Source organism: Equus asinus, chromosome X (genome assembly GCF_041296235.1).
Source record: "Equus asinus isolate D_3611 breed Donkey chromosome X, EquAss-T2T_v2, whole genome shotgun sequence".
NCBI classification, from domain to species: domain Eukaryota; kingdom Metazoa; phylum Chordata; class Mammalia; order Perissodactyla; family Equidae; genus Equus; species Equus asinus.
This window is the reverse complement of record NC_091820.1, coordinates 6,900,955-6,928,345: the sequence shown is the minus strand read 5'-3', so window position 1 is coordinate 6,928,345 and position 27,391 is coordinate 6,900,955. Positions and strand designations below refer to the sequence as shown.

Below are 27,391 nucleotides of genomic sequence, written 5' to 3'. Positions count from 1 at the left end.
TCTGTGTCACACACATGGCACACAACAAATGGCTGGGCAACAGAGGACAAGGGCCACCGTGGGCTTCATGCGTCCTACACTGGAAAAGAGCCCCAAGACAGACTGACCGCCGGGAGGCGTGTTCAGAAACGGATGCAAGACAGGCTGCCCCAAAAGAAAGAGTGGGCTTCCCCGGGAGGAAATCAAAGTAAAAGGTAGATTGCGGCAACACCCAAGATGTCAGGAACGGGGACCTCTCTGTGGCAACATCGCCTGCATCTCCGTCCTCCTGCTGGCGACCCCATCCTGTCCGGGGTGCTGTCCTGCCTGCCGAGGTGGAAGCACCCAGCGCCTACACTGGGAAGTGGTGGGGTCTAAGGGGGGGGGGGCGGTTCCCCTGTCTTCCCTTGTTCTATCCCCTTCTCCATCATCTCCCACCTCTGATAGGACCAGGAACCTCGGGAGCCCAGGGCAGAGCTGGCTGCTCCTGCAGAAGGGAAGGCACATGCTCTCTCCATCTCCTCCCGGCCCCGCCGCCTTCTTGCTACTGGGCAAGGAAACACGCCAGGCGGCAGCTGCCCTGAGGAATCATCAAGACCGTTCTCAAGCCGTGTGCAAGCTCTCTGATTTAGCTTTCTGAGTCGGTTCTTCACTGGAAGCCGGATCCTGCCTGCTCCCGGGACTCTAGAGGCCAACCCACCTTTCTGTGGCGCCCTGCACAGACGTGGCCCGCGCTCGCTGGATCTCCTCCTCCAAGCGCCTCCGCTCCTCCTCCAGCCGGGCCACGTCTTCCGCCGGCCGTCTCTGCTGAACAATGAGCTGCAGCTCCTGAAGCAGGGCTTCCTTCTCCTTGATGAGCTGCAGCCGGTCCCTGTCGGCCTCAGCCATGCCCGGCCAGGACTCGGTATCAAGCTGGGCCAGCTGCTGCTGGATATTCGAGACTCTGCAAGAGAGAGAGACAGAAAAATCCACGAACTTATAGATTCGTCTTCATACGTTCTCAGCACCAACATACTGATTCTGGAGACTCATTCTGCTAAGTAAACACTGAAGTTATTGCACTGAGTGAACCGTAAATGACAAAAATAAAGGATTTGGAAATGATGGGTAATAAAAACGGTTTGTAAGTCCTTTGCATAATCTCCCCTGGTCTATGAGATTCGAGATGAGAGTAACTATATCATGCTTGTTTCAAAGAATTGACAGAAAGGCTGGCAGGCCTCAAATATGCCCATGCACTATGTGGTTTCAGGTTCATGGTTTCCTGCATGGTACCGTCCCAGAGCAGGAGGGAGCTACCTCGTTTCTCCCTACCCCACTCTCATCAGTAGCTAATGCTGTGCTGGACACATGAGAGATGCTTCTGGCTTCCTGCCTTCTCTGCCCTGCCTAACTGCTCACACTGCCTAGAGAAAATTCCAGGACAGAAATGCACCCATCACCGGGCTTCTGAACAGAAAGCCCCCAACACCCAGTGCTCTTTGTCTTCTAGTCCTGTCTGCTCTCTCCTGCACCAGAGACCTTGACCATGTGTGCAATTCAAAATGCCTCACAGAGAGCAGACACTCAACAAAAGCTGAATGCCTGAAGCAGTGACTAAACGCACCAGCAAACACAGGAAAGAATGAGAGTCAGCCCGGGGAGCGCAGATGTGACGAGAGGCGCTCTGGGTGGATGCAAACCAGTCAGCCTCCCTAAATGTGTCAGCATGACCACCCTCAAGCTGTAAAACTACAGACTCTACTGTCACTGTCCATGTGCCTACGTGTCCACGTGCTTGCTCGGCAAACAGCCTGCATCACTTTTTGTGTCCTGAGGCATTGCTGAATGCAGATGAAGTGTGAAAGATGTGGCTCATGTTTTCAGAGCATCCTTTCAAAGCAAGAGCAGAATGTTTTAAGCCCTTTAAGTTTAAGATGAGGGCTATCTGTTTCCGGCCAGACTCAACCTGAACCCAGTGCTGTGGAGGACAGAGATTGTTATACATGCCCAGAATTAAAATCCAGAGACAAAGTCACAGAAAGCTGTGAGGGCAAGTAAGTGGCAGGTGCACACAGCCCTATATCCTCTAAAGCAGTGGTTCTCAAAGTGGGGCCCCTGACCGGCAGCCTCAGCGTCACCCAGGAGCTTATTACAAAGGCAAACCTCAGGTCCCACCCCAGATGTGCTGAATGTGACACTCTGGGGATGGGGTCAGGCAATCTGGGGTTTGACAAACCTTCTAGGTGCTTCTGATGCTTGTTTAAATTTGACACCCTCTGCCTTCAGGCAGTCTGGCCTGGTCTGGAGGATGCTAACTGGCCTTGGAGCTCTGAGGGGCTTGCATTAGGCACTGATGTGATGATCTTCACTAAAACAGGAATGGCAGGAGTGCTCCTGAGACTCCCCTGTCCCGTGCCCAGGGCACATGTCACTAATCATCCTGCCTGCTGAGTCCAGACTTCAGAATCCTTCTCAACACGGTGCTCCCTGCAGATACTGTCAATCAATTGGTGTTGGTCCATGTGTTAAAGCCTGTCAGCCAGGCCTGTGCCAAGCCAGTCCCCTCCCGAACCAGACATAACCATGGGGACTAGTCAGCCTGGCTGGAGGACCGGGCAAGACTCCTTTCTCAAATACTGAACCAATTAGAAAACCCACAGTTATGAAAAGAGTACACAAGTTATCGTTTAAATGTATGCATTTTACTCAAGTGCAACTCCCCAAGAAGGTAAAGAAAACAGTTGAATGTCAGTAGCTTTATTAGGCAAGTTCTTTTCTAACTTAAAACTAATTTCCTGAAAATGTGTTGGAAAACAGTGCCAAATCATGTCACTGAAAAAACTAATGACAGAGACAGCTGAACAGGGTCAGGAATCCAACTGGGCTTAAGTGTCCACCTATGTCTAATTAGTGTAATTAAAATTTATGGCAGTCATATAACCGAAGCCCAAGGAAAATACACTCCAAGCAGACCCATAAATAAGTTAGTGTCAAGTCAGACATTATACCCAATGAAATTTCTAGAACATTCTACTGTAGATCAAGACAAGTCAAAAGTAAGGAATAAATATAAAAGAGACAAATAACAATGAGCAAATCCATTGTGTCCTCATAATTTTGCATTTCAATTTATCTGATCCACAGGAAGGCCTATCTGAGCCCAGCTAAAGTTAGTAGAATTACCTTGTAATATACACTAACTCATAAATATGCTATAAGCACACATATTTTAAACAGCAACTCCTTTTGAGTTTTCTGAGGTTTACGTGTGAGGAGATCAAGATTCCCTTAGTCTCCCAGCTCCAGGCTCACTGCCATTCTACAAGCATTCAAGTTGCTGAAGGGGGCAGAAGATGCAATCCTAGATAATCCTACTCTTTCCAGGAAAATCTCAAGTAACACCCACTATCAGAATAAAGAATGAGGAAAAAATGCAATTAGAAGAGGGAGGAGAGGCAAAGGGCAAGTTTCAAAATGACTGCCCACTGCGGGCACAAGATAACTAGCACAGAGGCCAAACATACGCAACGGACTGTAACTCTCCATGGCTTACAAGAACAACATGCAAGGACATATGACAAGGGACAAGGTCCGCAGCAGAAACAAAATCTGGATGAAGCTGACTTCGCGTAGCCCATCTGGAAAAGTTGTTTGGGCTGTGTGAAATATTAGGCAAGCATTTCTGTGCTCAAGAACAGTGCTTTTTTAAATAAATTCCACGATGATAAATATGATTGCATGTTTATTTCAGAGCTATATATGAATCTAGAAGACTATTAGCACATATTGGAAAGTGCAATTTCTTTCTCTATACCCATACTCCGGATGCAGACATTTAGCGCCCACTCTTAGCTGGGTTGAGAGGAGGCACACATGTCTGTCTGTCTGTACTGGAAGCCCAAAGCTCTAGAAGGATTCCTTCAATGATTTCTTGTACATTCACCATGGGATAGACAAGATGGCTTTGCCTTTAAAACAATAGGCCTTGTCTACTGTGCTGCTGGCCTGGAAACGAGCCACCCGCAAGGAGTACCCTCCGTGTGATAGGTTTACTGGAGGAAACAGACTTTCTGCCTAAGGCTAAACACAGATGTCCAGGGCTCCGATGCCCTTCCTTCTACATGCATGCCAAACAGCTGGTCCATTGGTTAGAACTCCACTCCTGCGAGTGCCATCACTCCAATTCTGGGTAATAAAGGAAAAATAATTTCCAGAAAGGCTTTTTTCTGAAATACCATTTCAGTGAAATTGAACACATGGAAGCAAAGCAAGGTCATGATTAAAGTTTGCAAAAAAGAAACTTTTCCAAATTCATTTTTAAAGAGAACCAAGCGCAACTTAAAATTGGCAAGGTTTTTTTCCCCCTACAAGTCAACTGCATTCTTTATTGATGCTTATTTTTGATAGGTAATACACTTTATGGCCTATATATAATCTCTTACAAATGCCTCTAAAAGCTTTAAAATGTAGGTCCCTGTGCTCATGATAGTGAAGAAATGAAAGGCAAATCTTTAATCAAGCATTCAGGGTTCATATTTATTATGCGATTTCCAAATTCTATACCGTGAACAGGTCTAATGAAGACAGAAGCAAAATATGAATCAGTTTTTCCTACTATTTCTGCCGAAACACCCTTTCTGTTACAACCCAGGCACCATTAAATCATAAATGGAAACCTGCATTTACTCTGCAGAAACTGCTCACCCCTCACAATTCCCATGGAAATCTTCAATATGATTTGCATTTTTCTAAGGAAAAAAATGCACTCTTAATACTATACAGTTTTGAGGCATATTTTACATATCCAGAGTAATCCTCAACTATTTGAGTTTATACTTAAATTCTGCAATCTACTAGATAATTTCTCACATTCCCAAAATACTGCTGCTTTTTGGAATAGGAAACGGAACAGCAGGCAAGCCACGGTCCCATGTGATGGCGCTGAGAGGTGAAGGATCCCACTGCCACCCTCCAGGACATGGCACCAGCTTAGACGCTCGTGCCTTCAGATTTCAATTACAGCTACTGACTTGATACTTCTTACAATTTCTCTCCTTAGTTTCTTTTTTGTAAATAGCCATTTAAACGAAAAGCAAAAGTTCAACAAAATCTCAGCTGAGATCTAAATCAGATGGACGATGAAATCACTTCAGCTGATTGAACTAAATACTGATAAACTAGTGTCCATTCACCTCAGCTCTATTCTACGTTGGAAATTCGAGAAGTGTGAATCTAGAATACGTGGTGTAAGAAGGATCCCCTAATACCCCAATATACTTCCCTGCCCTCACATCTTTTCCCCTGTGAACACACAGATCTTCAGAGAGCAACTTCTTTAAATGAAATCCAGACAGTCTGCAGGCTTCCTTCTCTTGGCCTGAATGGGGAAGATGAAGCTACAACGGCAAGGATGTTCCTTTTTTTCTTATAGCTGTGCCCTATCGGCAAAAACGCAGATACACAGTCATTTGAGAAATGAAGGAAAAATCCAAGCGACTGATCAAATTCAACTGGAATCCTAACATGACACTGATTCCTGACAACAGACGAACAGCAGGACCCATCCTGGCAACAAAGGCTAAGACACAGAGAAACTGGATGGGCCACGTGTTTTGTTCCTATCCAGACTTCGAGTGTTTCTATGGAAACAGCTACAGTTTGTGCACAGTTCTGGAACAAGTGCTCTTAGGTTAAAAATAAGGAGGCATCTGCGTCATTGAGATTGCTTCGAGAAGACTTGCTCCTCCAAACTGGCTTTGAAAAATTTGAAAACTCTTAACCAATAAAGTGAAAATATTCCTATCATAAGGTCTGTCTTGGAAATCCAAAGTGATGTTCCTGAAGGGAAAAGAAGAGGCAGTTGTTTGGGTATTTTCATGTGATCCAGAGTTGAAAATAGACAACTAGTCACCATGAAATTACACCATCACTTGGAATTATGAGTTCCACTTCCACAAACCACCTTTAAATCCGAATACATACGAAACTCCGCACTGTCCAGAACACTGCATTTCGACAATTTACCAACTCTTAACAGCAATCTCAAATCTAGATACATAAGGAAAGACTTCTCCGAAATACCTAAATGCATACACTTCTTCCCCGTTTAGAAGTGGCAAAGCCCAGAGGTTCTGCAGCAGGTAGGGAAGCTAAACTTCGCAGAGTGGAGTGATCTCAGAAATGGGAGCTGGGAGACCAAGGGACAAGGGGGGAGCAGCAGAATGAGAAGACCAAACACTGAATTGTGGCGCTAAAATAACAGAAGTCCATGGCGGCAAAAGAAAAGGTCACATGACGTTCCCTAGGCTTGGTGTGGAAGAGCAGGGAAGGACACGTTATCCCTCGCTAACACTGCCACGAAAAGTGATGCACTCTCTTCCACACGCTGATAGGCGAATGGGGGTACGTAATGCTTCCCAGTATGTGAAACACCCTGCTCCAGTGATGTTCACGGGGCTGTCACGGAGGTGGCCATGTGGAGAGTCCCTGGATGAAGGCTGAAAGACACAGTGTTTTGACTGTGGTCCTCATTATTCGGGTTCTGGAACATTAATGTCAGTTCTAGATTTAGTTCCTGGCATAGAATTGCTGCTTTCCTCCCAAGTCTCTTTTGTTCTGATCAGGCGTCTCACTTTGAGGCACTCCGAAAACACATGCTTAAAAGGCAATTGGAATAAAACCCCTGACCGGGTGCTGGGTGACTCTGCCCCTGAGACCCTCTGACTTCCACATATCTACAGGGGGACTGGGGGGCATAAGGTTGTCCTGACCATGCTACAAGGTGTATCGAGTCCAGTGCCTTGCCCAGGTACAGCCGGCAATTATATGACCTACAGCCGAGTAGCTTACAAGTCAGGAACTCACTCACTCACCAGTCAAGCCTTAACAATAAGAACCAACTTTAGTGACTGGAGGCAGAATATAATTTCTCCACGGGGCCTGGAGATGTGCACTGCCACCACATCAGGGGACCAGAACCGGGAGGGGCCAACAGAGGGCACTGCAATGAGTGACTTGGCAAGCAGAGGATGTGGACTCTGCCAACAAGAATGCTTCAAGGGCAGCTTCAAGCAGCTTAAGGTCCAATGAAAGCACGAAACTAATTGTCAAAAATCAATATCCACCTTCTAAATGATCCTCAACCATAAAGCAAGCCTCTGAGAACTCGGCCTTAGGGGCCATTCTCCTCCCTTAACTCCAGGGAGTGCCATCTGTGTCACGCTTCCCACAGGCAAGTACTAGTGGAGGGCTGCCAATGTTTTATTTTGCCAAGTAAAGACTGAAAAAACTCACTCGCATCAACTATCATCACTACTTCATCAGGAAAACCTCTTCTTTTTCCTTCCCACTCCTAGACAGACTCTCTCGGACTTTTTCCTGCACCCCTCTGGCCAATTGCATCCTAACTACTGGACTTTCTCACACCTCAGTCCTGGATCCTCTTCCTTTCGCGGTGTATTCTCTCTCCCAAGGAGGACAGAGCGGAGTGGGCTGACGCCCTGAGTTAGCCGAAAACCTGCACCCACAGACCACTGTTGCCCACGCACCATAGGGATTTATGAGCAAGACAAGGAGCCTGAGAGTGAGGTTTTTCAACCATGGCACCACTTACACTGTGGGCCACGTAAGTCTTCGCTGGGGGCTGTCCTGTGCATTGTGGGACGTTTAGCAGCATCCCTGGCCTCCACCCACTCGATGCCAGCCAGCACCCTCTCTCCAGTCACGAAAACCAAAAATGTCCCCTGGGGGACAGAAATTGGCCCCCTCAGTGGATGAGAACCACTGTGAACAGGGGAATGATGGGATGTAACATCTTTTGAAAAGATCGCTCTGTCTGAAAAAAAAATTCAAAGACGGCAATTTAAATAAAAAGTCACACAGGGGCTGGCCCCGTGGCCGAGTGGTTAAGTTCACGTGCTCCGCTGCAGGCGGCCCAGTGTTTCCTTGGTTCGTATCCTGGGTGCAGACATGGCATTACTCATCAAACCACGCTGAGGCAGCGTCCCACATACCACAACTAGAAGGACCCACAACTAAGAATATACAACTATGTACCAGGGGGCTTTTGGGAGAAAAAGGAAAAAAATAAAATCTTTAGGAAAAAAAAGTCAGACAAATGATGCTGAACTGCACCACCAGTACAAAAATGCACTATTCTCACCAGAGAAAAGCACACGACAACTGAGAAAACATCTCTGCCCATTAGTCTAGTAAAATTGACAAAGAATGATGATATTTAATGATGCTAACAAGATACAGACATCAGGGCTCTCAATCACCACTAGTGGCAGCGTAAAGTAGATAAGTCATTTTGGAAGGTGATTTGGTGGCATCTATCAAAACTTTTAATGTACGTATCTTTAGACTCATACATTTCATTGCTAAGTATCTGTCCAAGGAAACAGTCATTTCTGCAAGGGTGGGGGCCTGTAAATAGATGTGCACTATTTGTGAAAAGGAAAAATTGGAACCATGTAGATGTCCATCCATGGAGGGATGGTTATAACCATTACAGAAGCTCTGCATCATACACTATATAACCACACTTGGCGCAATGTATTTAAGTGTTGAAACAAAAGACTAGAAGATCTCACCCCAACCCATTAATGGTGGGATTAGAGAGGGGGAAGATGGGTGGTCTGTGTTGATTGTGCCTTTGAGAAAAACAACGAATTCATAGATTATTTATTTAATAGAAATAAAGAGGAAAACACACGTGTATGCATGTATATATGTAAATACGTGTTGTATGTGTACATATATGTATACGCATACATATGCACATGTTTCTAACCCTGGCATATACGTATATGTATAGACATTGTGTGTGCAAATACACACACACAGCCCCGCCAGCAGAACCACTGGTATCCTCACATATTTCTGTTAGTTGTGGAGGAGATTATCTCCCAAATATGTTAAAGACCATATGTGATGGTGTCACATAAACCACACAATTTCTTCAAAACACCTGGAATAGGACAGGTTTTGGTGAGAAGTACAATCTCCCAGTCTCCCAGCAGCTTCTCTGCCCACTGCAGCAGAGTGTGGATAAAGCGACTGGGGTCACTCACACAGATCAGCTGTTGGGAAATCATGCAGGGATGGCCCCGCTAAGAGATCCCAATCCTCCAGCACGGAGCAGGGGTCCTCAGCCTTGGTGCTAGCGACATTTGGAGCTGGATCATTCTTTGTGTGAGGCTGTCCCCTGTGTACTGTAGGATGCTGAGCAGCATCCCTGGCCTCCACCCACTTAAATCCCCTGGGGGATAAAGTGTCGTCCCGTCGTGTGTCATCCTCATCGTCCACCCCCACCCCCACACACCCCCGTTGAAAGCCACTGTGCTAGTAGGAAAAGGACAGGAAATGCTTGAGTAAGCCAATCAAGGATGTCTTTACAATGCATCTCTGATTTTTAAATGTTGCCAATACAGCCCAGAAAGGCACTTCTGAGAAGCCCCTACTATACCACAAAGGTTGAGACACTGGGGACAGGACCCTCCCGTGTTGCTGCAGTGCATTTTCTAACAAGGTTCTAGCGATCTTGAAATAATACTTTCACTTAAAAGATACTGATGAAGGACACTGTCCTCCCCTGAATAATTTTCTTAAACGCTCGACTTTTTGCCCAAATGTATTATCTCGACATTTAAAAAGTTACTCACCGTGTACCGACACCATCTCTAGATAACAAAGAAATCACTTGCTATGTTTGGTAAATGTCACAGCAAAACATGTAACAATTACGTTCCTAAGTGCAGCAACCATCTATTTTCTGTGTTTTAATCAGCACAGCAAATTCCAGCACCCACACTATGCAGTTCCAGTAGAAACACGCAAGAATGAGCAGAGGGATATTCAGATGAGACAACAGCCCCTGGTAAATGCCAGCGAGCCCGAGAGAAGGAATGCACGACAGACGGAGACTAGGCCCATGGAGATAAGCAGCATGGCTTGGCAGTGGGCCACGTGGAAACGCAAAGCCCACCACGAATACATCATGGAAAGCCAAAAAGAATGGGGCATAGAAGCTCTGAGCAAACAGCTCAGTTTGAGCTGGCCCTCTAGCAGGGAGTCATATGATCTGCTTTTGTTGCTATTTTTACATCTTCTAAAAAGACAACAAAGTGGATTTCCAGACATCCATGAATGATACAGTATACTGAGCAGGCCCAACTATTTCGTTCCAGAAAGGACCCCTCACCCCACCTGCCATTTGGCCCCTTCTCTCCCATCCCCCAAGATAACAGGTCATACTGACCAAAGAAACTTTTTTAAAAAGATATGCTTCACAGCATTCCAAAACACATATTTTAAAATAATTTGAAGATTTTCCAGAAGGCACACAAGAGAAAAGTCTCTAAAAAGAGGACATGAAAGCTAGAGCAGGTCAGAATACTGAAAACACGGGCCCTGTGCACATGGGGAGAAATGTGACATGCTAAAAATACCACGCCTGTGTGAGGATTACGTCCCACCTCCTGGTTTTGCCCATGTTCTGTGGTCAAGACTGGGAGGCAGGGAGGGAAAGACAAATGAAAATGCACAGACAAGGTCAAGTCTCCATCTTCAGCAGGCAGATGATTTACAACGCAGGTCAACAGGAATGACTGCGTTTCAATCATCTCCGTCAAAACGAAACAGACTAGGGACTGCTATCACCTGTTGACCTAATCCTTGTTAAACCGTCTTTTAAACCAAGATACATGGCTTTTCCATTAACCTATGAGTTAGAAGCCACACACATAAAACAGTTCTGCTGAATGGGTCCGAGGGACTGACACTCAGAAGGGAGGAAGGTAGGGGTGAGGTGGGGAGGAGGGGGGGAGGGAGGGAGGGACTTCTGAATTACCTGAGCGGGTAAGGAAAGCCCACAAAGTCTCTTATTTTTATTAAATCATGTCTTCATAATTGTTTGCAGTATTGAGAATTTCACATTTTAAATGCACTTGAAATTTTGTCATATGTATTAAGAAGCTACACAAATGAAGATGAGGATCCTTTATTTTGTATTCTGTCACACAGTGCTTTCTGATAAAAAGTGGACAACCACACTTTTTATCTGCTGAACTCTGCTGAACCTCCTTCCATGGGAGAAAGGAAGTAAGCAGAAAGCAAGATTTAAAAAGGCGCTTCTTACCTCTTTCTGGCTTCCTCATACTGCCAATTAAGCCTGACTCGGTCTACAAGTCTTGTTTTATCATCAAAGACAAACTTTCCGGAACAGAAGGAAAAAAAAGAGGGGGAAACATATTAAAAACATATTTTCAAACGAGAAAATTCATTTAAACTTTCAGCAAGAATAAAGAATATTTTAATTTGTCTTTCAAGTTCCATTTTTCAAAGGTCTGGAAGGAAACACACCAGATATTACTCGGCTGCCGCCTCTGGCCAGTGGGGGCCAGTGGGGGCTGGCGTGGGGCTGGGAAGGCTTCTGCCTTCCCGACACCGGTGGATTTTTTTTTTTTCTTAACAGTGGAAGTGTATTTATCTATTGTGTAATTCCAAACAAAAACAAATTAAGTTTCACCAGAAATAGGGAATTACTAAGTAAAAGTTCATACAAAGGCAAAAAAATTCATCCCATTTTGTGCAGTATATTCTCTAGTTCCTCAATAAATACAAAAGAATGATGTTTTCCTAAGAAATCACAAGATCTGAAGAAGACGGACTAGCTGTGGGAGGCATGGGCTATAGGACTCCTTCGAATGTTACAGAGCGTGTTACAGAGCCCAAAGTAAAGGAAAGAAAGAACAGTATGGAAAAGCCTAGAATAGGGGCACACTGCCTGAGGAGTCAGAATCGAAATGCCATGCTCTGACGTGATCACCAGTTGTACTCAATATTTTCCTACCACTTAGATGGAGGTCAACAAATTCCCAAACAAAACAAAGATCTGTGTGGGAGGTGACTAGCTCACCTTCGTTACCTCTTCCCTTCTTTCCTGGAAATAGACAACTTTAGTTTCAATAAACCAGCTCCATCTGTAGATCTGATCTTACTAGCCTGTATGTTACAGCCACTACGTATTTTTTTTTTAAATAACCTCAAGTCAACAAATATTTGAACATATTTTACTTGAATGACTAGTGATGAATTTATTGATATGAGTCTTGACAGACACCAATGGGGAATTTCTTTACATCTTTATTGCCTTGAACGGCAAGATGAAGAAATGCCTTAGGAGGGACTAAGCATTCTCCAATGAGAACACGTCACAGTTTTACACGTTTCAACAGCCTCATCCGATGCCCCTCCCCACAGTCTCCTCAGGATAAATCTATTTAGGCTGCAGCGTCCCATCTCCAGAAACTGTCTACGCTGGAAGTGAGCTACATGCTACCTCATTGCCTTGTTTGTCAGAGAGCCACCCAGCTGACTCTTCAGCAAGATGTTATTTCTTCAACCTCTTCTCAAACTGTTTATAGAACACTCTAAGCTTTGTTTTTACACTCTTCTTTGAGAATAAAATAATGTTTTAGTCAAAAAAGAAGAAACCTATAGCCAAACAGATCCAACAGGTTCCTGCTTCACAGATCCTATGTAGCCTTACAGCATGCACCCCAACTGCTAAATTCCAGTGTCAGGCCTTGTACTGCTCACAAGTCTGTGCTTGCACAGTCCCAGGCTTAAAGAGCATGTCTGATTACATCAGCACCCATCCCACAAAAGTGACTTGAAGCAATAACTAAGTGAGGTAGGCAGACATACAAGATGGCCTTCAATGGTCTCCACCTCCGGGGAGTCACCCCATGTGAAATCCCCTCCCCTTGAGAGTGGGCTAGACCCATGACTTGACTGTTACCAATAGACTATAACATAAAGGTGATGGGAAGTCATTTCTGTGATTAGGTTACAAAACACTGTGACTTCCATCTTGCTAGCAGACTCTCTCAGCTTGTACACTTTGATGAAGCAAGCTGCCATGCTGGGGAGGTCCACAGGGTAAGGAACCAAAGCTTTCAGCCCAACAACCTGTGAGAAACTGAATCCTGGCAACAATCATCTGAGCTTAGAAGTGGACCCTTCCCCATCAAGACTTCAGATGGGCCAGTAGCCCTGGCTGATATCTTGATTGCAGTTTTGTGATAGCCCTTGAAGCAGAGGACCCAGCCCAGATTCCTGACTCACAATGTAAGTTTGAGATAATAAAAATGTGCTGTTTTAAGATGCCAGGTTTAGGGGTAATTTATTATGCAGCAATAGCTAACTAATACAGTTACAGCTTTTTGATATATTTTTCTATAACAACATGATATAGTAGACATGAAGCTGCCAACCCGGAGCCGGCCCCAGTAAACTCATAAACAAGGAGAATTTGCTGCTGGAGTTACTGCAACAACATAACCAGCCACTCCCCACCTGACATTTCTAGAAAGTTTTACCTAAATCATTAGAGAACTTTCCATCTTACCTGTTCCTCTCAGATTAGTTAAGAGTCTAAATTCTAATTCTAACTTTACAATAAACAGCAATGAATGAGCCCCGGAGTTGAATGAGTCTTGTACTTCTTTCCTTCCTTCACAACAAAATCTTCAGGCAAAAATGCCAGACATTTTTGACTTACAGATTCTTCTCTGTGTGTTATAAAGATGGTGACCGTATTCTTTAAACCAAAGATGTCTGGTCAAAAATATCCAAGTGTACTTTTGAGAGCAATGAGGGGGAAACTGAAAACAGGGCAGTTCCAGGCCATCCACAACATAAAGAGCCACTTTTTATTATAGTATACTCCCCTCAAAGAGGTACTACTTGCCAAAATTTCAAAATATTAGCTCATTATTTAAAAATCAGAGTTTTATGTCAATGGTCATTTGCTTTTTTTGCTTTTTACTTATTTAATTTTGGGGAAGGCATTCTGCATTCCATTGATACCTCATCTTTACTTAATAAGCCCTAAGAAAAAGAAGCCGTCCAAACTGCTTTTCCACTTTAACAAATCAATGTCAGACTTCACTCAGTGACATCACGATAGTAGTGTCTTCAAGTATTCACCATCCTGCTTCAAGTGATGACTGCCAACTTGGTTTTTGCGGCTAACTCAAGGCTTCGCTAATTATCAAAAGGGGCAGTATGAAGATTTTCCAAGTCCAAACAAAACTAATTTAATTCAATTTCCTGACATTCTTTTAGAAGAATAAGAAACAGCATCAAAGTATAACCCAAGGGTGACACGGCCACCAAGCCTTTGAAAATCACTGGTCTAAGCCAGAGATCAGCAAACTATGGCCTGCAGGCTAAATCCAGCCCACCATCTGTTTTTATAAATAAAGTTTTATTGAAACACAGCCTTGCCTATTTGTTCACATATCACCTATGGCTGCTTTTACGCTACAACAACACAGTTGAGAAGTTGTGGCAGAGACTACATAGCCCACAAAGCCTAAAATATTTAGTATCTGGACCTTTAAGGAAAAAGTCAGCTGATGCATGCTCTAAAAAGTCATATGTCTGTTAAAAAAAATCTAAACTCAACTCTCAAAAGGATTCCGCCATTGTTAAGAATCCGAATCACAGAGATGGGGTAATAAGCAATTCACTTGCATCCTGGGCCACTGAACCTTCATAGCTAGATATGAGAAACAATATTTTTTTCTTCAAACTTAATGGCATTAAAGTCAAAACATTTCCGAAGAGAAAATAGAAAAACAAACCAAATGAGTGATGGCAACATTGAAGCAGCCCTTCTCTCTCTTGGCACACTCAGCTCTTCCCCCCGGTGAGCGTACCTCTCCGATGATGTCAGTCTGAGAGCCGGCATCGCAGAACTGTTGAGGTAAAGAATCGCCAAGCGCGCCTGGATTGTGAGGAAACTCTTGCAGAGGGTCAGTAAGAGAAAAGCTATTCTTGAAGCCATCGGTGAGCTTGGCCAGGCTCTGGAATAGAATGAAACAAGCCACTTGAAAAGCGATGGTAAGGTTTCTTTTCCCTCTAAAAGCACTCATTTCATTCTGGTTCCCGGTCAGCAGCTTGACTACTGGACAGCCGACCCACTCAAACTCCCATTCTCCTTAGATTGAAAAGAAATGTCTATCACTGTGTACACCTTTACTAAAATTCTCAGTGATTTAAACCAGACAGCAATTGAGTCTTCCTGGCAGCACAGGAATAAAATAGAGAACAACTGTGGTACCACTTTTACTGTTTTTTAAACCTTCATGTTTCCTAAAGAAAAAAAATAAGCATTCCCTCCAAAAAAGCCAAACTCATACAAACAGAGAGCAGAATGAGGGTTGTCAGGGGCTGGGGGCTGGCAGAAATGGGGAGATGTTGGTGAAAGGGCACAAACTTCCAGTTACAAGATGAGTCCGTTGTGGAGACCTAACGTACAGCATGCCGACTATAGTTAACAATACTGTAGTGTACCTGAATGTCAGTGCTCAGAGAGCAGATCTCCAAAGTCCTCACCCCCTCACCCCACAAAAGGTAAGTATGTGAGGTGATGGAGGTGTTAACTCACCTTACTGTGGTAATCATTTCCCAATGTATACGTATATCAAATCATCACATTGTACACCTTAAATTTATACAATTTTGTCAATTACACCTCGGTAAAGCTAGGGGGAGGGTAGGAAGCATTTCCACTCAAAATGTTCTATCAATAAATGAGTCTGACAGACAGGAATGGTACCTTGAGATCTTTATACACCACACAGACGGTGAAAACAGCTCCCAGACAATGCTTATGTATTTTTATAACCTGATTTTTCAGTCATAATTCTACATGGTCAAAAGTCATCTCATATGGATGTTAGTTCGCCAAAAATTAGAGTTAAGTATGCATTGTTGCACATGAAACCTCTTTGGGTGAAAGTTAAAGAGAAATCAGATTTTCTAGGATTTTTTAAAAGGCTTTTGAATGTATTTTTCTTCAGCAGATATTTCTGCAGACACCAGAACGCCCAGGTGCAGTCTAACTCATGCAGCTGGCTCTGGATCTAGACCAAGGCGTCTCGGAATAGGCCAATACCGCTAAGTTTGTATAAGAAAGACAAGACAATTTATTTGATTTTACTAGAAGAGGCCATTGCCCATGCCTCTCTCTGGAGCTTCTCAGAGAAGATGCTGGGGTCTGAAGCTTCTTCCAGAAATTCTACCTCTAGCCTCCAAGATAGGGAACCTACTTGAGGCAAGTGGGTGGCTTGCCCCAGTTCTGCACACTCGGAAAGGCCAGGGCAGGGAGCTCGACCTCCTGGGACAAGTGTCCCCAAGCTGAAAATCACCTGGTTTACCCCTGGGGTTTGGCCTTGGACTAGACGGGTAACCTCCACAGAGCACCTTGTCCACACATGCAGAGGCCTCAGTAAATGGCAGCTGTTCTCCTTGCTACCAGCACTCAGAGAAAATCTAACGACTGGCCATTTACCTCTCATGACCTGGAGAGCGCATCTGAAAATAGATTTCTGGGTCCCACCTTCAGAGATTGTCCTGCAGTAGGCCTGGGGTGGGGCCCGTAAGCTGCAATTTAACGAGCACCATGGGGACAGCCGACCAGTCTCTCCGGTCCTTGACCTTAGGAAGCACCGCCGTGCAAGGCAGCTATTTGTGCACTGTCTCATTTGGCCTATGAGTCTGAGCTTTGCTTCACAGGCTCTTCTATGTCTCACAGAATCTAGACAAATGCCCAGCAGGTGCTAGGTGCTCATGCAGTGTCCTGAGCCAAAAAGGAAGGCCATGAGAGAAACGACTGAATGCATTCCAGCACCGAGCAAAAAGACCAGTACACCACTATATGCAAAAACCCAGCTTTTTCCCAAAATAACGCAAACTACAGGAGTTCAAGGGGCAAACAAAATAAAGCGATATAAAGCTACAATGATCCTAGCCATATAATTTCAATCTATCCACATGGTGGAATACCATGCAGGCCCATCAGGGACGGAAGCAGCTCTCTGTGTGCAGATACGGAAAGAGGCACAGGGTACTGACGTTACGTGAGGCAGCTGGTGCAGAAGAGGCACGTCCTAGCTGTCTGTGAGGCCGGCTGAACATGTGTTCTCACTTTCACGTGTCTGCACAAACACTGGAAGGCACGCAAGAACCTCATGAAAGGAGTTAGAGGAGGTGAGAGAACGGGGTGATAGCAAGCCTTCTTATCATAGACTTTTTGAAGTATTTTGATTATTGAACATTATGAATGTGTCACCCATTGTTGTGGCTTGAACCGTGTCCTCCAAAAAGATATGTCCAGGTCCCCCCCACCCCCCGGCCGCTGAATCTGTGAATGTGAGCTTATTTGGAAACAGAGTCTTTGCGGACAGAATTAAGTTAGGATGAAGTCATACTGGATTAGAGCGGGTTTGAATCCAATGATTGGTGTCCTTATAAGAGAAAATTTAGTCACAGAAACACAGGGAGAACACCATGTGACAACCAAGGCAGAGATTGGAGTGGCACATCTACAAGCCAAGGAACGCCAAGGAGTGCCAGCAGCCCCCGAAGCTGGAAGAGACAAGGAAGGACCCTCCGCTAGAGCCTTCAGAGAGAGCACGGCCCTGCCAACACCCTGATTTCAGACTGCTGGCCTCCACACTCAGAGAACACACTTCTGCTGTTCTAAGCCACCTGGTTTGTGGCGCTTTGTTACGGCAGCCCCAGGAGACTAATACACATATCTTAAAATATTTATATACACATATGCACACACATATATACCTAAGAGATAGAATATATATACACATATAATATTGTATATACACGCAAGTCTTAAAAATATATATGAATTGCGTATATAATAAATGTATAATATATATAGTAAATACATATTTTTTCAAATTTTTAAATAAAAGAAAGACACGCAGGCAGGCAGACGAATGAACACAGGATCTGAACAGCATCCAGGCCACTTACTTGCATCAGGTCCCGTCTCTCCTTCTCGCCTGTACAAATGGCTTTCTTGATGCTCCGGAGCTCGCTCATTATAGCCTGTGCCTCATCTAGTTTATAGTTGGTATGGGCACTTGACATCTTACGATCAATCCTGGTTAAAGAGGAAAAATAAGAGTCATTCCGTGCGAGATGATAACATTCCATTAAACAACAATAAAAAAAACACAAAAGCTTCATAGAAAGGTGGGAAAGAGTTAAAAATAATGTTTTGGCAAAGAAAAATAAAGATCCCATAAAACCTTCCTTGCTTGTGGTAGACACAAAGAAATGAGGCTTGGCTGCTGGATGACTTCCTTTGCTCCAGGAGCATCCTATGCAGGTGAGGATGTTCAAGTCAGGATTCTTGTGTCCCCAACTAATGATTAGGCAACAACATTATTAGCTTGAGTAATTTCCAGAGATTTTAAACTCCCCTCTCTGACAGGAGGATCATGTCTTATTTGTTTATCCCCAGCATCTGGGTTAGTGGTCAAAAATAGCTATTAAATAAACACAAATGAGATCTGTGTGCAAGAATATATGGGAAACAGCAACAAGCAGTGAACTTTCAATAACGATGTCTTGCACCAAAGTCGGAAACTCTTGGTGGGGGGGAGTTGAAAATGCTTATGTCTCCTCTATCTCTTTCTTTATCTCATTTTGGTTCTAATTTACCACTCTCTCTCTCTCCTACTCACCTCCTCAATTCTTTTCTTCAATACAAACATCCACCCACCCTTCCTTCCTTCCAGCCAGCCCACCTTGTGCACGCAAGGCCTGGTTCCAGGCGGTGGAGGCAGAGCACTGAGTAAGACAAGGCTTGGCTCCGGCCTTCCAAGAGCAGGCGGTCTCCTGCAGTCCGTCCCTTGTTGAGCCGTCCATATCTAAGTCTTGACCCTCGCGAGCCCTCGGGGCTAAAGAGGTTGGAATATTGTGGTCCAGAATGAACCCCTTCTCTGGAAAGCCATTAGCTTGCGTTTCTGGTTTCAGATCCACCATTACAGGGGTTCTGGTTCTAAACTGTTTCCCCCACGTCACCTGAAAATCTGGATCCTTAATGGCCAGCCAAAACTCTCTTATTTTCCATTCACAAAAGCATCCTGGCATGCTGGTGAGTGCGAGCGACACTCCAGCTCTACAGTCGGACCCTAGGCAAGTCACTTCACCTCTTTAAACCTCGGTTTGCTCATGTCTCAAATGGGGACACTAAAAATCCTTCTCCCATTTAAGAGAAAATGAAAGGAAAGGGCTTACTTGGCAGAGGCCTGGCACATAGTATTTGCATTGGTTATTATTATCATTATTTTCATCATGAAGATAATGCCAAATCTATTTACTCATGGGAGGAAAAGTAAATAATTCACAAGTCTGGTACTTTCTTATCGTTAACAAATTCCTGGCCCCATATGTCACAATTCACAGCAAAACTCAGCCCTGCAGGTGACCTGAGCTATCAGTACTCTTGGACTGAGAGAGGGACAAAGAGAACAAGCAGGAAACCGTTCCCCTCTTTGGAATGGGGCTCCCGGGCACCACAGCACTGCTGTGACGGCCATCAGCTATAGAGCAAACATTTAGGAAGGCTGGTCCCGAGTCCTCTTCCATGGACAGTAGGTACAGGCACACTACAGGATGCCACACATTGAATGGTGACACCCCTAAATCCCAACACGGCCCGGCCATACATTTTTCCATTTTAGCTGTTCTATGGAGAACCAAGAGTCTCCAACACAAGGCAGAAATAAAAGGCCATCCATCTCACAGCACTACATCTGCCAAAGAAGTCCCAACTTTTCTTGCAGAGAAAAATCTACTTATTTATATAACGTTTCCTTGTATTCACCTCCTGATAAAAGGCTTTGCAATACGTCTCATTTAATGCCACAAACTACAACCCAAAGAGGCTGAGGAAGTCTGTAGAAAACGATTACATCATTTCCAAACAAAAAACCTGAGGCCAGAAAAGTCTGATTTCTCTGTTAACAGTCAATGACCAGCACCTTTGCTATCCGAGTTTACTGGCTCTCCCAGAATGAAAAATACAGCAAACAGAGCATCACCTGATACTGACACCATATAGAGAAGCAAAACTCTACTGCACTCAACAAAATTCTTTCAATTGCTTGAAGCTCAAGGCTAATCAAATCCCCACAGAAGTACAGCCACACACCCACTGTTGAGGCTGCAATGAGAGGTGCTAGCCATGTCAGCTCCAGCTTTATACTTTGGTGTTGTGATTTCCTGATGGCTTTTGGGAGGTATTAAAGCCTAAGTGTGGCCATTAGCAAACCCAGGAAAACAGGCCCCAATTCCCATCAGGGACAGGGAGCAGCAGCCCTGTAATTCATCCCACCGGCGGACACTGCAGAGCGCCCAGGAGAACAGAAGCTCAACTGGGATGCCAGGGTCCTGGGCTCTGGCCTTGGCTTTCCCCAAGTGGCTCTGAGAACTCAAAGAAGAATGAAGAGTGGCCTAGAGCAGCTGTTGTCACTCTGTCCTGAGGGTGTCCTGCTGTGGTGAGCAGGAGCAGCTAAGGGTAGAGCCCACGTAGGGCTCGCGGACCCTCACCCCGGCTCCAGCAAGCACCTCCCCTTTGCTCTGCCTCAGATGCTCTGGTTCCACAGAAGATGTCATTTGCAGGGAAGGAAGGGGAAAAAGATTCCACTGTTAAGAAAGTGTCAAAGCTATTAGAAAGCATGACCTCAAAGTTCTAGGAATCCTAGAAATACTATTATTTAAAAATAATTATATATTATTGTAGAACACATAATTATAAAAATGATATTATTATATATTACATAAATGTAACTTTATATCAATATATTTTATATAAGTATATATTATTTGGTTATATTATACAAATAGTATATTAAAATAATTCAATATATCAAGCACCTACTAGGTGACAGGGTCTTGCTGCGTGCTGTAGTTTGTCACCTAACTTAATCCCCTCAACAGCTTTATGAGATAAGCATAACCTTCTCGGATTTTATAATGAAAAAACTGAGGCTCAGAGAAGTTAACTAAGTGGCCCGAGATGACAAGCTAAGATCTGGCAGAGCCAGGATTCAAACCCACATCTCCCAATTCTCAAGTTCGCTTTAGATCACCAGGTGCAGCCAGGCCCCTTGATAGCACAGGTTACCCCCACTCACAGTGGCCAATCTAGGGTCCTTTTGCTTTTATAAGGGCAAGCAACGTTTCACAGAATTCAAACCACTTCCATTTTTCAACTGTGATAAATCTTCATCTAACAAAAACTTCAACAGGAAACCTCTTCCTTCACACCTGCAAAATTCATTTATTTGAGAATTTTCTCCCTGTTTAAAAATTCCGTCCAGAACTTTGGTCAAATTCAGAGGATGTGCTCAATGATTTGGTATTTTTTTTTTAAAATATCACTATTTTCCATTTCATAAAGAAAATCATAAAATCTGTGACTGCCAAAGAACTCTTTTTCTTTAATTTTAATTAAGAGCCCAAGACTGCTTATACATCTTGAATAAAATGACAGAAAACTGATAACTGCTCAACAAAAGGTGGTACTAACAAGGACACAAGTTATTATGCAGTGTGCTATGATCGGAATGTTTATGTCCCCCTAAAAGTCACATGCTGGAATCCTAATGCTCAGTGTGAGGTATTGAGAGGTGAGGCCTTTGGGAGGTGATCAGGTCAAGAGGGAGAAGCCCTAATGAATGGGATTAGTGCCCTTATAAAAAAGACCAGAGAGCTCCCCTGCCCTTTCCGCCATGTGAGGTTACAGTGAGAAGATGGCCACTTAGGAACTGAGAAGCTGCTTCTCATCAAACACAGAACCTGACCATACTGGCACCCTGATCTTGGACTTTCAGCATCCAGACTGTGAGAAATCAATTTCTGTTGTCTATAAGCCACCCAGTCTGTGGTATTTCGTTATAGCAGCCCAAATGGACTCAGACTCAGCATAAGAAAAAATCCAGTACTCAGACCACAGAGTCTTTACTTTCACTCCTCAACAGTATGCAGCAGCTCTGGGGAGGTTACGTGACTTGCTCTGGGTCCCACAGCCAGTGAGAGGTACAGTGAGGTTCACACGGAGGCCCTTCCCACCAGCACTCATCCTCTTCATCACCAGGTTAGCAACACACTCAAAGTCAAGGCCTCCAAACTCGCGCTATGTCAAACCTGAAGGCCACCCATGCAGCCAGTCAAATGTCGTCCCAAAGTAAACTGGTGCTCTTTATGGTCTACTTTGGAAAGAAATGGTTAGAGAGAACAGGAGAAGGTACAGCTTCAAATGATGACCGCAGTACCATGGAGAAGGCATTCGAGAGATGTTTATTATCAACCTCTACCTCCTGTTGCCCTAAAGTGTCCATATTTATGGTTCAGTTTAAGATGTCCAGATAATGGCACTGGCAAAAATAAACCCCAACGACTTCTTACGCCCACATCTTGAAGAAAAGGACTGCCAGGCCTCTAAAGATATTCCACGTTAATACCACATATTACAACCCAAAAGAATGAGAAGTTTTGTTACAGCTTCTACCTTTGACATCACCAGCTCTGGCAAGGGGCCTTGAATGAACCTCAAAAAGCTTCCAGCAGCTTTCTATCAACAGCAGGTCCTGTGTAGAACACCAGACCTGTCCCACAACCAGGGACAATGCTCTTTTTGTTTCCGCCCCCATTTCTGTATGTTTTACTGTTATCTGAGTAGCACTGGGGTTTTCGCACGGGCTGTACCTTATGTGCTGTGCAATGTGTAGAAGAGAAGGAAATGCTATAGGACAATTAATAAGAAGGGAACTGGGCTGATTGACAGAGACTTCCCCGAGATCCTTGCAGCCCAGCCCTCGCCCAGAGGGTCCCAGTGTCCAAGAATGAAGTGAACCACGTGACGGCTCCCAGCAGGCAGGACAGGGACATCAGCCACTCTGCACAGCACCCGGGGCCCAGTCCATTCATTCCACTGAGCCCTGCCCTGTGGCCAGAACTGTCTGGGCCCTAAGGATCGAGCAGGGAACAAAGCAACGTCCTCGTCCTCGTGCAGCATTATGCTAGTCAAGGAGACAGACAACAAAAAACAAATCCTTAGGTCAGGCAGTGATGGCTGTTCTAAGGAAAAGAAAGCCAGGTTCGGGAGAGAGGGTGGCGGAGAGGGCTCCTTTTTAGCTAGTGGTTACGCAAGGATCTTGGCAAGATGTTATTTATTCAGAGAACTACGGAAGGGAAGAAACGGGCATGCGAGAATTGGGGGGAAAGAGCGTTCCAGGCACAGGGAGGTGCAAGTTCCAGTGGGGAGAGCTGGCAGGGTGGCTGGCAGGTGGCCAGGGGACTGTCGTAGATGAGTGAGGGTGAGACTAGAGGAAACGAGGTCAGGATAGGGTGCCAACTCATCTAGAGTTAAGATCGCATTCTAAGTGAGCGAAAAAGCCACAGGGGGCCACAAGCAGAGGAGAGATTTTAAAAGAATCCCCGTGGCTAAGAGTGAGAATGGTGAGCCATAGCAGCGGCTCGCACGAGCGGTTGTGGTGGAAGCTGTGAGAAGCGAATGGGTGCCAGGGGTAGAAACAGCACACCAGGGACAACAGATGGTAAGAAGGCGGTCAGGGCAGTTCTCCCCCAAAGCGTCTTGGCCATCACGCCAGCACTCAGAGACGTTATAGGTGTTATGGCAGAAAAAAGCTTCAATGGCATGAAGCGTGGGAAACTCAGCGCAGCAATGTTACCTGAGCTCCCTGCCTGAAGAACAACTCGGAATCTAACCCTAGGAACATTCCAGATCTCCAGAGATCTAGAATAACGAGAGGGAGAGCTCTCCACACCTATGCACACTTAGCACGTTCTTGTGCATCAGCCATTTGGGAAATCGCATACCTCCTAGCTCTGAGTTCTCCCCTCTGCCCCTGGATGCTAGTAACGAGTTACAGTCAAACAGCGTTTCAAATCAAGCTTCAGGAACTTTAGGGCAGCAGAGCCCAGTAGCTCTCTCACTGGAAAAGTTCAATTTTTCTAAAGACTTTCATTACTTGTAAACATTGTTTCTATTTTCTGAAGACTTTTATAAAGGGCCTCAAGAGAAATGAAAATGACAGCTACACTGAGATCCTCTCTCCCCCCTACAAGACTGGTAGAAATGCAAAAGCCTGAGAACACATTCTGTTGGCAAAGCCAAGGGAACAGGAACATTCACCTATTGGTGCGAATGTAGGTTGCTGCAATCCCTAGAGGGCAATTTGGCAAAATCTAACAATACGACCAATGCATTTACCCTTTGACCCAGCAAACCCACTTTCAGGAACTTAGCCTGAAATCTTTCCTATCTACACGTGCACAGCATTAGGTGACCAGCTGATGGGAAACATCATGAATGGATGTATCAGGCCGACAATGCCAGAACCCACCAATAATCTTCACACCACAAAAAGAGACAACCGGAGACTGTGGGCCCCTGATAGAAGTAACACCACCATCTACAGGACACACTAACCCCCCCAAAAAAGAAAAGAAAAAGAAATTGAACTTGAATTAGATGAAGCCTCTCAAACTAATATTACAACAGTTTGCATAAATAGCAGGAGACAGAGGAGCATGGTAAATGACACCATGCACATTCAAGCAGCAAAATCCAGTGTCAGGAAAATTCTACGGGGCAAACAAATTAGTTTCTTCAACAAAGATAAAAAAAAAAGGAGAGGGGAGTAGAGATTAAGAGATGGACCAATCAAACTTACTGTGTGGGTTTCGTCTGAACCTGGACCCAAACAAACTGGAGAAATAGGAAAATTCATTGGAGAAGTGATGATATCAAGAGATTACTATTAAGATGGATTAACAGGTATTATAGTAATGTTTTCAAAGAGAGTCCATAATCTTAGGAGAGATATCTATGAATTAAATATCACTCTGGGATTTGCTTCAATAAGGCAGTAGGAGCTTGGGGGATGGGGTGGGGTAACAGACAAAACAAGGTTGGCCGTTGTGTGGTTAGTTGTTGAAATAAGTGAGGGGTATAGGAGGGTTCCATTACACTATTCGCTCTAGTTTTGTGTATGTTTGACATTTGCCATCATTAAAAGTTTATATGGGGCTGGCCCTTATGGCCAACTGGTTAAGTTTGCACGTTCCACTTCAGCAGCCCGGGGTTTCACAGGTTCGGATCCTGGGCGCAGACATGGCACCACTCATCACGCCATGCTGAGGCGGCATCCCACATGTCACAACTAGAAGGAGCCACAAATAAAAATATACAACTATGTACCGGGGGGCTTTGGGGAGAAAAAGGAAAAATAAAATCTAAAAAGAAAAAGGGGGCCGGCCCGGTGGCCGAGTGGTTAAGTTCGCGTGCTCTGCTGCAGTGTTTTGCCAGTTTGAGTCCTGGGCGCGGACATGGCACCACTCATCAAGCCATGCTGAGGCGGCATCCCACAAGCCACAACTAGAAGGACCCACAACTAAGAATATACAACTATGTACTGGGCGGCTTTGGGGAGAAAAAGGAAAAAATAAAATCTTTAAAAAAAAGTTTATATATATAACACACACACACACATACATATTCTATTGTTCACTCAGAGACTGTGTTCATGGCCAGCTCCCATCTACAAAAATTAACAACATACATAGACTTAAAAAAAAAACAAAAGGTTCTTTTTCCCTCACTTGGACCCAAGCGTAATGATGGATTTCCTTGCTAGCCAAGAAAGTTCACCAAGATAAACAAGTCAAGTTTAAAATGCTATAAGCAGCCAAACTCCTGGTGAGGTGCTCTGGAAAAGAATACACTGGGTATTCTGGGAAGCAAGGACAGCAGAAAATTTTCTGGAGGAAAACCTTCGGTCTCTGCCTTAAATTGAGGTTAACAATATCCAAGAAGCCCATTTATGTACAACAGCTCATCTATTATCTGTGCTTAGAGTTAGGATCTTACAGTAGGGGTGGGGTAATCACATTATCAACGCTTACAAAAAGGTTTTCAAAATTTCTCAATAAATAACACCAATCTGCATGATTCAACCCAAACCTAGGAGCCAATCTTCAATTCAATCTTCAATGGTTTTTGTCTCACACGTAGCCTGTGTAACTCAGAAGACAGCTAGTAGATTATTTCTCACTTGCAAAGAATTCTAAGCATGGCATGAGAGCCCATGTTTTCTCTCCTTCCTGAGACGCTGTGTCACAGAACAGAGGGAATATGTGCAGTGACAATGCAGCTCCTGAGGCAGCTCCATCTGAAAAGCTGGGGTAGGTCCCCCAAGACCAAGGACAGGTCCAGAATCTTCCCCCTAGCCACTCCTCAGCCTCACTCCTCAGGGGAGGTGTCTCCACAGGTTCTGGCAGGGAGTGAGAATCGTCCCCTTGGTGGGGACCATGGTTATCATCACCGCTCCCACACGTGGGTTCTTGCTAGGGAAAGCAGAAAGAAAATACAAATAGCACTGGCCCTTCTCTTTGCAGGAGCACAACTCATACTGCACTCCAGCTGCAGGTGTAAAGTTACAACTCTCCCATACTAGATTCTGCTTCCTGTCCAATAAACCTGGAGAAATTGAGGTCGCCTTTTCCTATTCTTAAAATTACTTTGACTGCAAGAAATGAATTTACTTCCTAGCAATGCCAAGGGGAAGGGGTTCTCAGTCACCTGAGGCCCGGCACCTTTTATTTGCTAGGGTGTTCAGTCTCAAGCTGACATTGCAATACAACCTTTGTCTTCACATAAGGAAATGGAGGTGGCCGGAGTGATGGAGTCCAGCAAAGGAACAGGCCCAGCAATTCCACTACAGAAGCCAGAGCCAGTGGGGAAAGGTACCAGGCAGACTCCCCTCTGAGACTCAGGGTCCTCTACGATCTCAGAGTGTTCCTGAACCACCTTGAACCCTGATCACCTTCACCAGAGCTTCTGCGAGTAAGAATTAAATTAACTGTGACCTGCAGCCCACACAATGCCTAGCATTAAAAGTAGGTATTATTTAGAGACATGAAGTCTTGGTTCTCTGGTAATGAGAGAAAGCCAAATGAAAGAAGGGGATCAACCTCTAATTCATCTAGACAGTCCTAGCAGTCCAGTTTTTTAAAAACAGTTTTGCTTAAGAAAATCAAGCTTCTTTTTCAATATCAGCTACTGGTTTTGTTACTTATTTTGTCCATTTGCTACGGTGCTTCCCAATGCACTGATATACGATCTATCATTTTACCCCACAGAGCCCAGCCAGCCTCCAGATACTGAGATGCCTGCTAGCGTGCTTCTGTGTGTGCTGGGACTAGGGTTAATTAAAGGAAGCCCACAGTGGATCCAAATCACAGGACAATGTGTGCGTGCGTGCACATGTGCACGCGCGCACACACAGAGACACTGCTGGGTAATGGGAGAGAAAGCAAAAAGCCGACAGTAAGGTTAAAAGACTCCAGCTCACACCTGCCAAAACCCACCATGCGGCGGGACCGGCAGGGGGCATGGCCGTGTCTCAGGGCCAGAGAAAGTCAAGCCCCTCTAGGCAGGACCCAGCTCACTTTCCTATTGTGTCTCCCTTGCTGCCTATGATATGTCCTTAATAAAGAAATGGACAAACGAATCATC

The 27,391-nt window shown here is 44.8% G+C and overlaps 1 protein-coding gene across 2 annotated transcripts in view; it reads right to left on the bottom strand.

The window, feature by feature from the left end:
* The window catches only part of WWC3 (WWC family member 3), a 118,193-nt gene that overhangs the window by 31,132 nt on the left and 59,670 nt on the right, over positions 1 to 27,391 (bottom strand). For both annotated transcript variants that reach the window (XM_044768154.2, XM_070502176.1), the window contains exons 6-9: positions 17,812 to 17,941; positions 14,691 to 14,837; positions 11,102 to 11,175; positions 680 to 922 (exon numbers count right to left, since the gene is read on the bottom strand). In XM_044768154.2, coding sequence (XP_044624089.2) covers positions 680 to 922; positions 11,102 to 11,175; positions 14,691 to 14,837; positions 17,812 to 17,941 — 594 coding nt within the window. The remainder of the gene's footprint in view (positions 1 to 679; positions 923 to 11,101; positions 11,176 to 14,690; positions 14,838 to 17,811; positions 17,942 to 27,391) is intronic.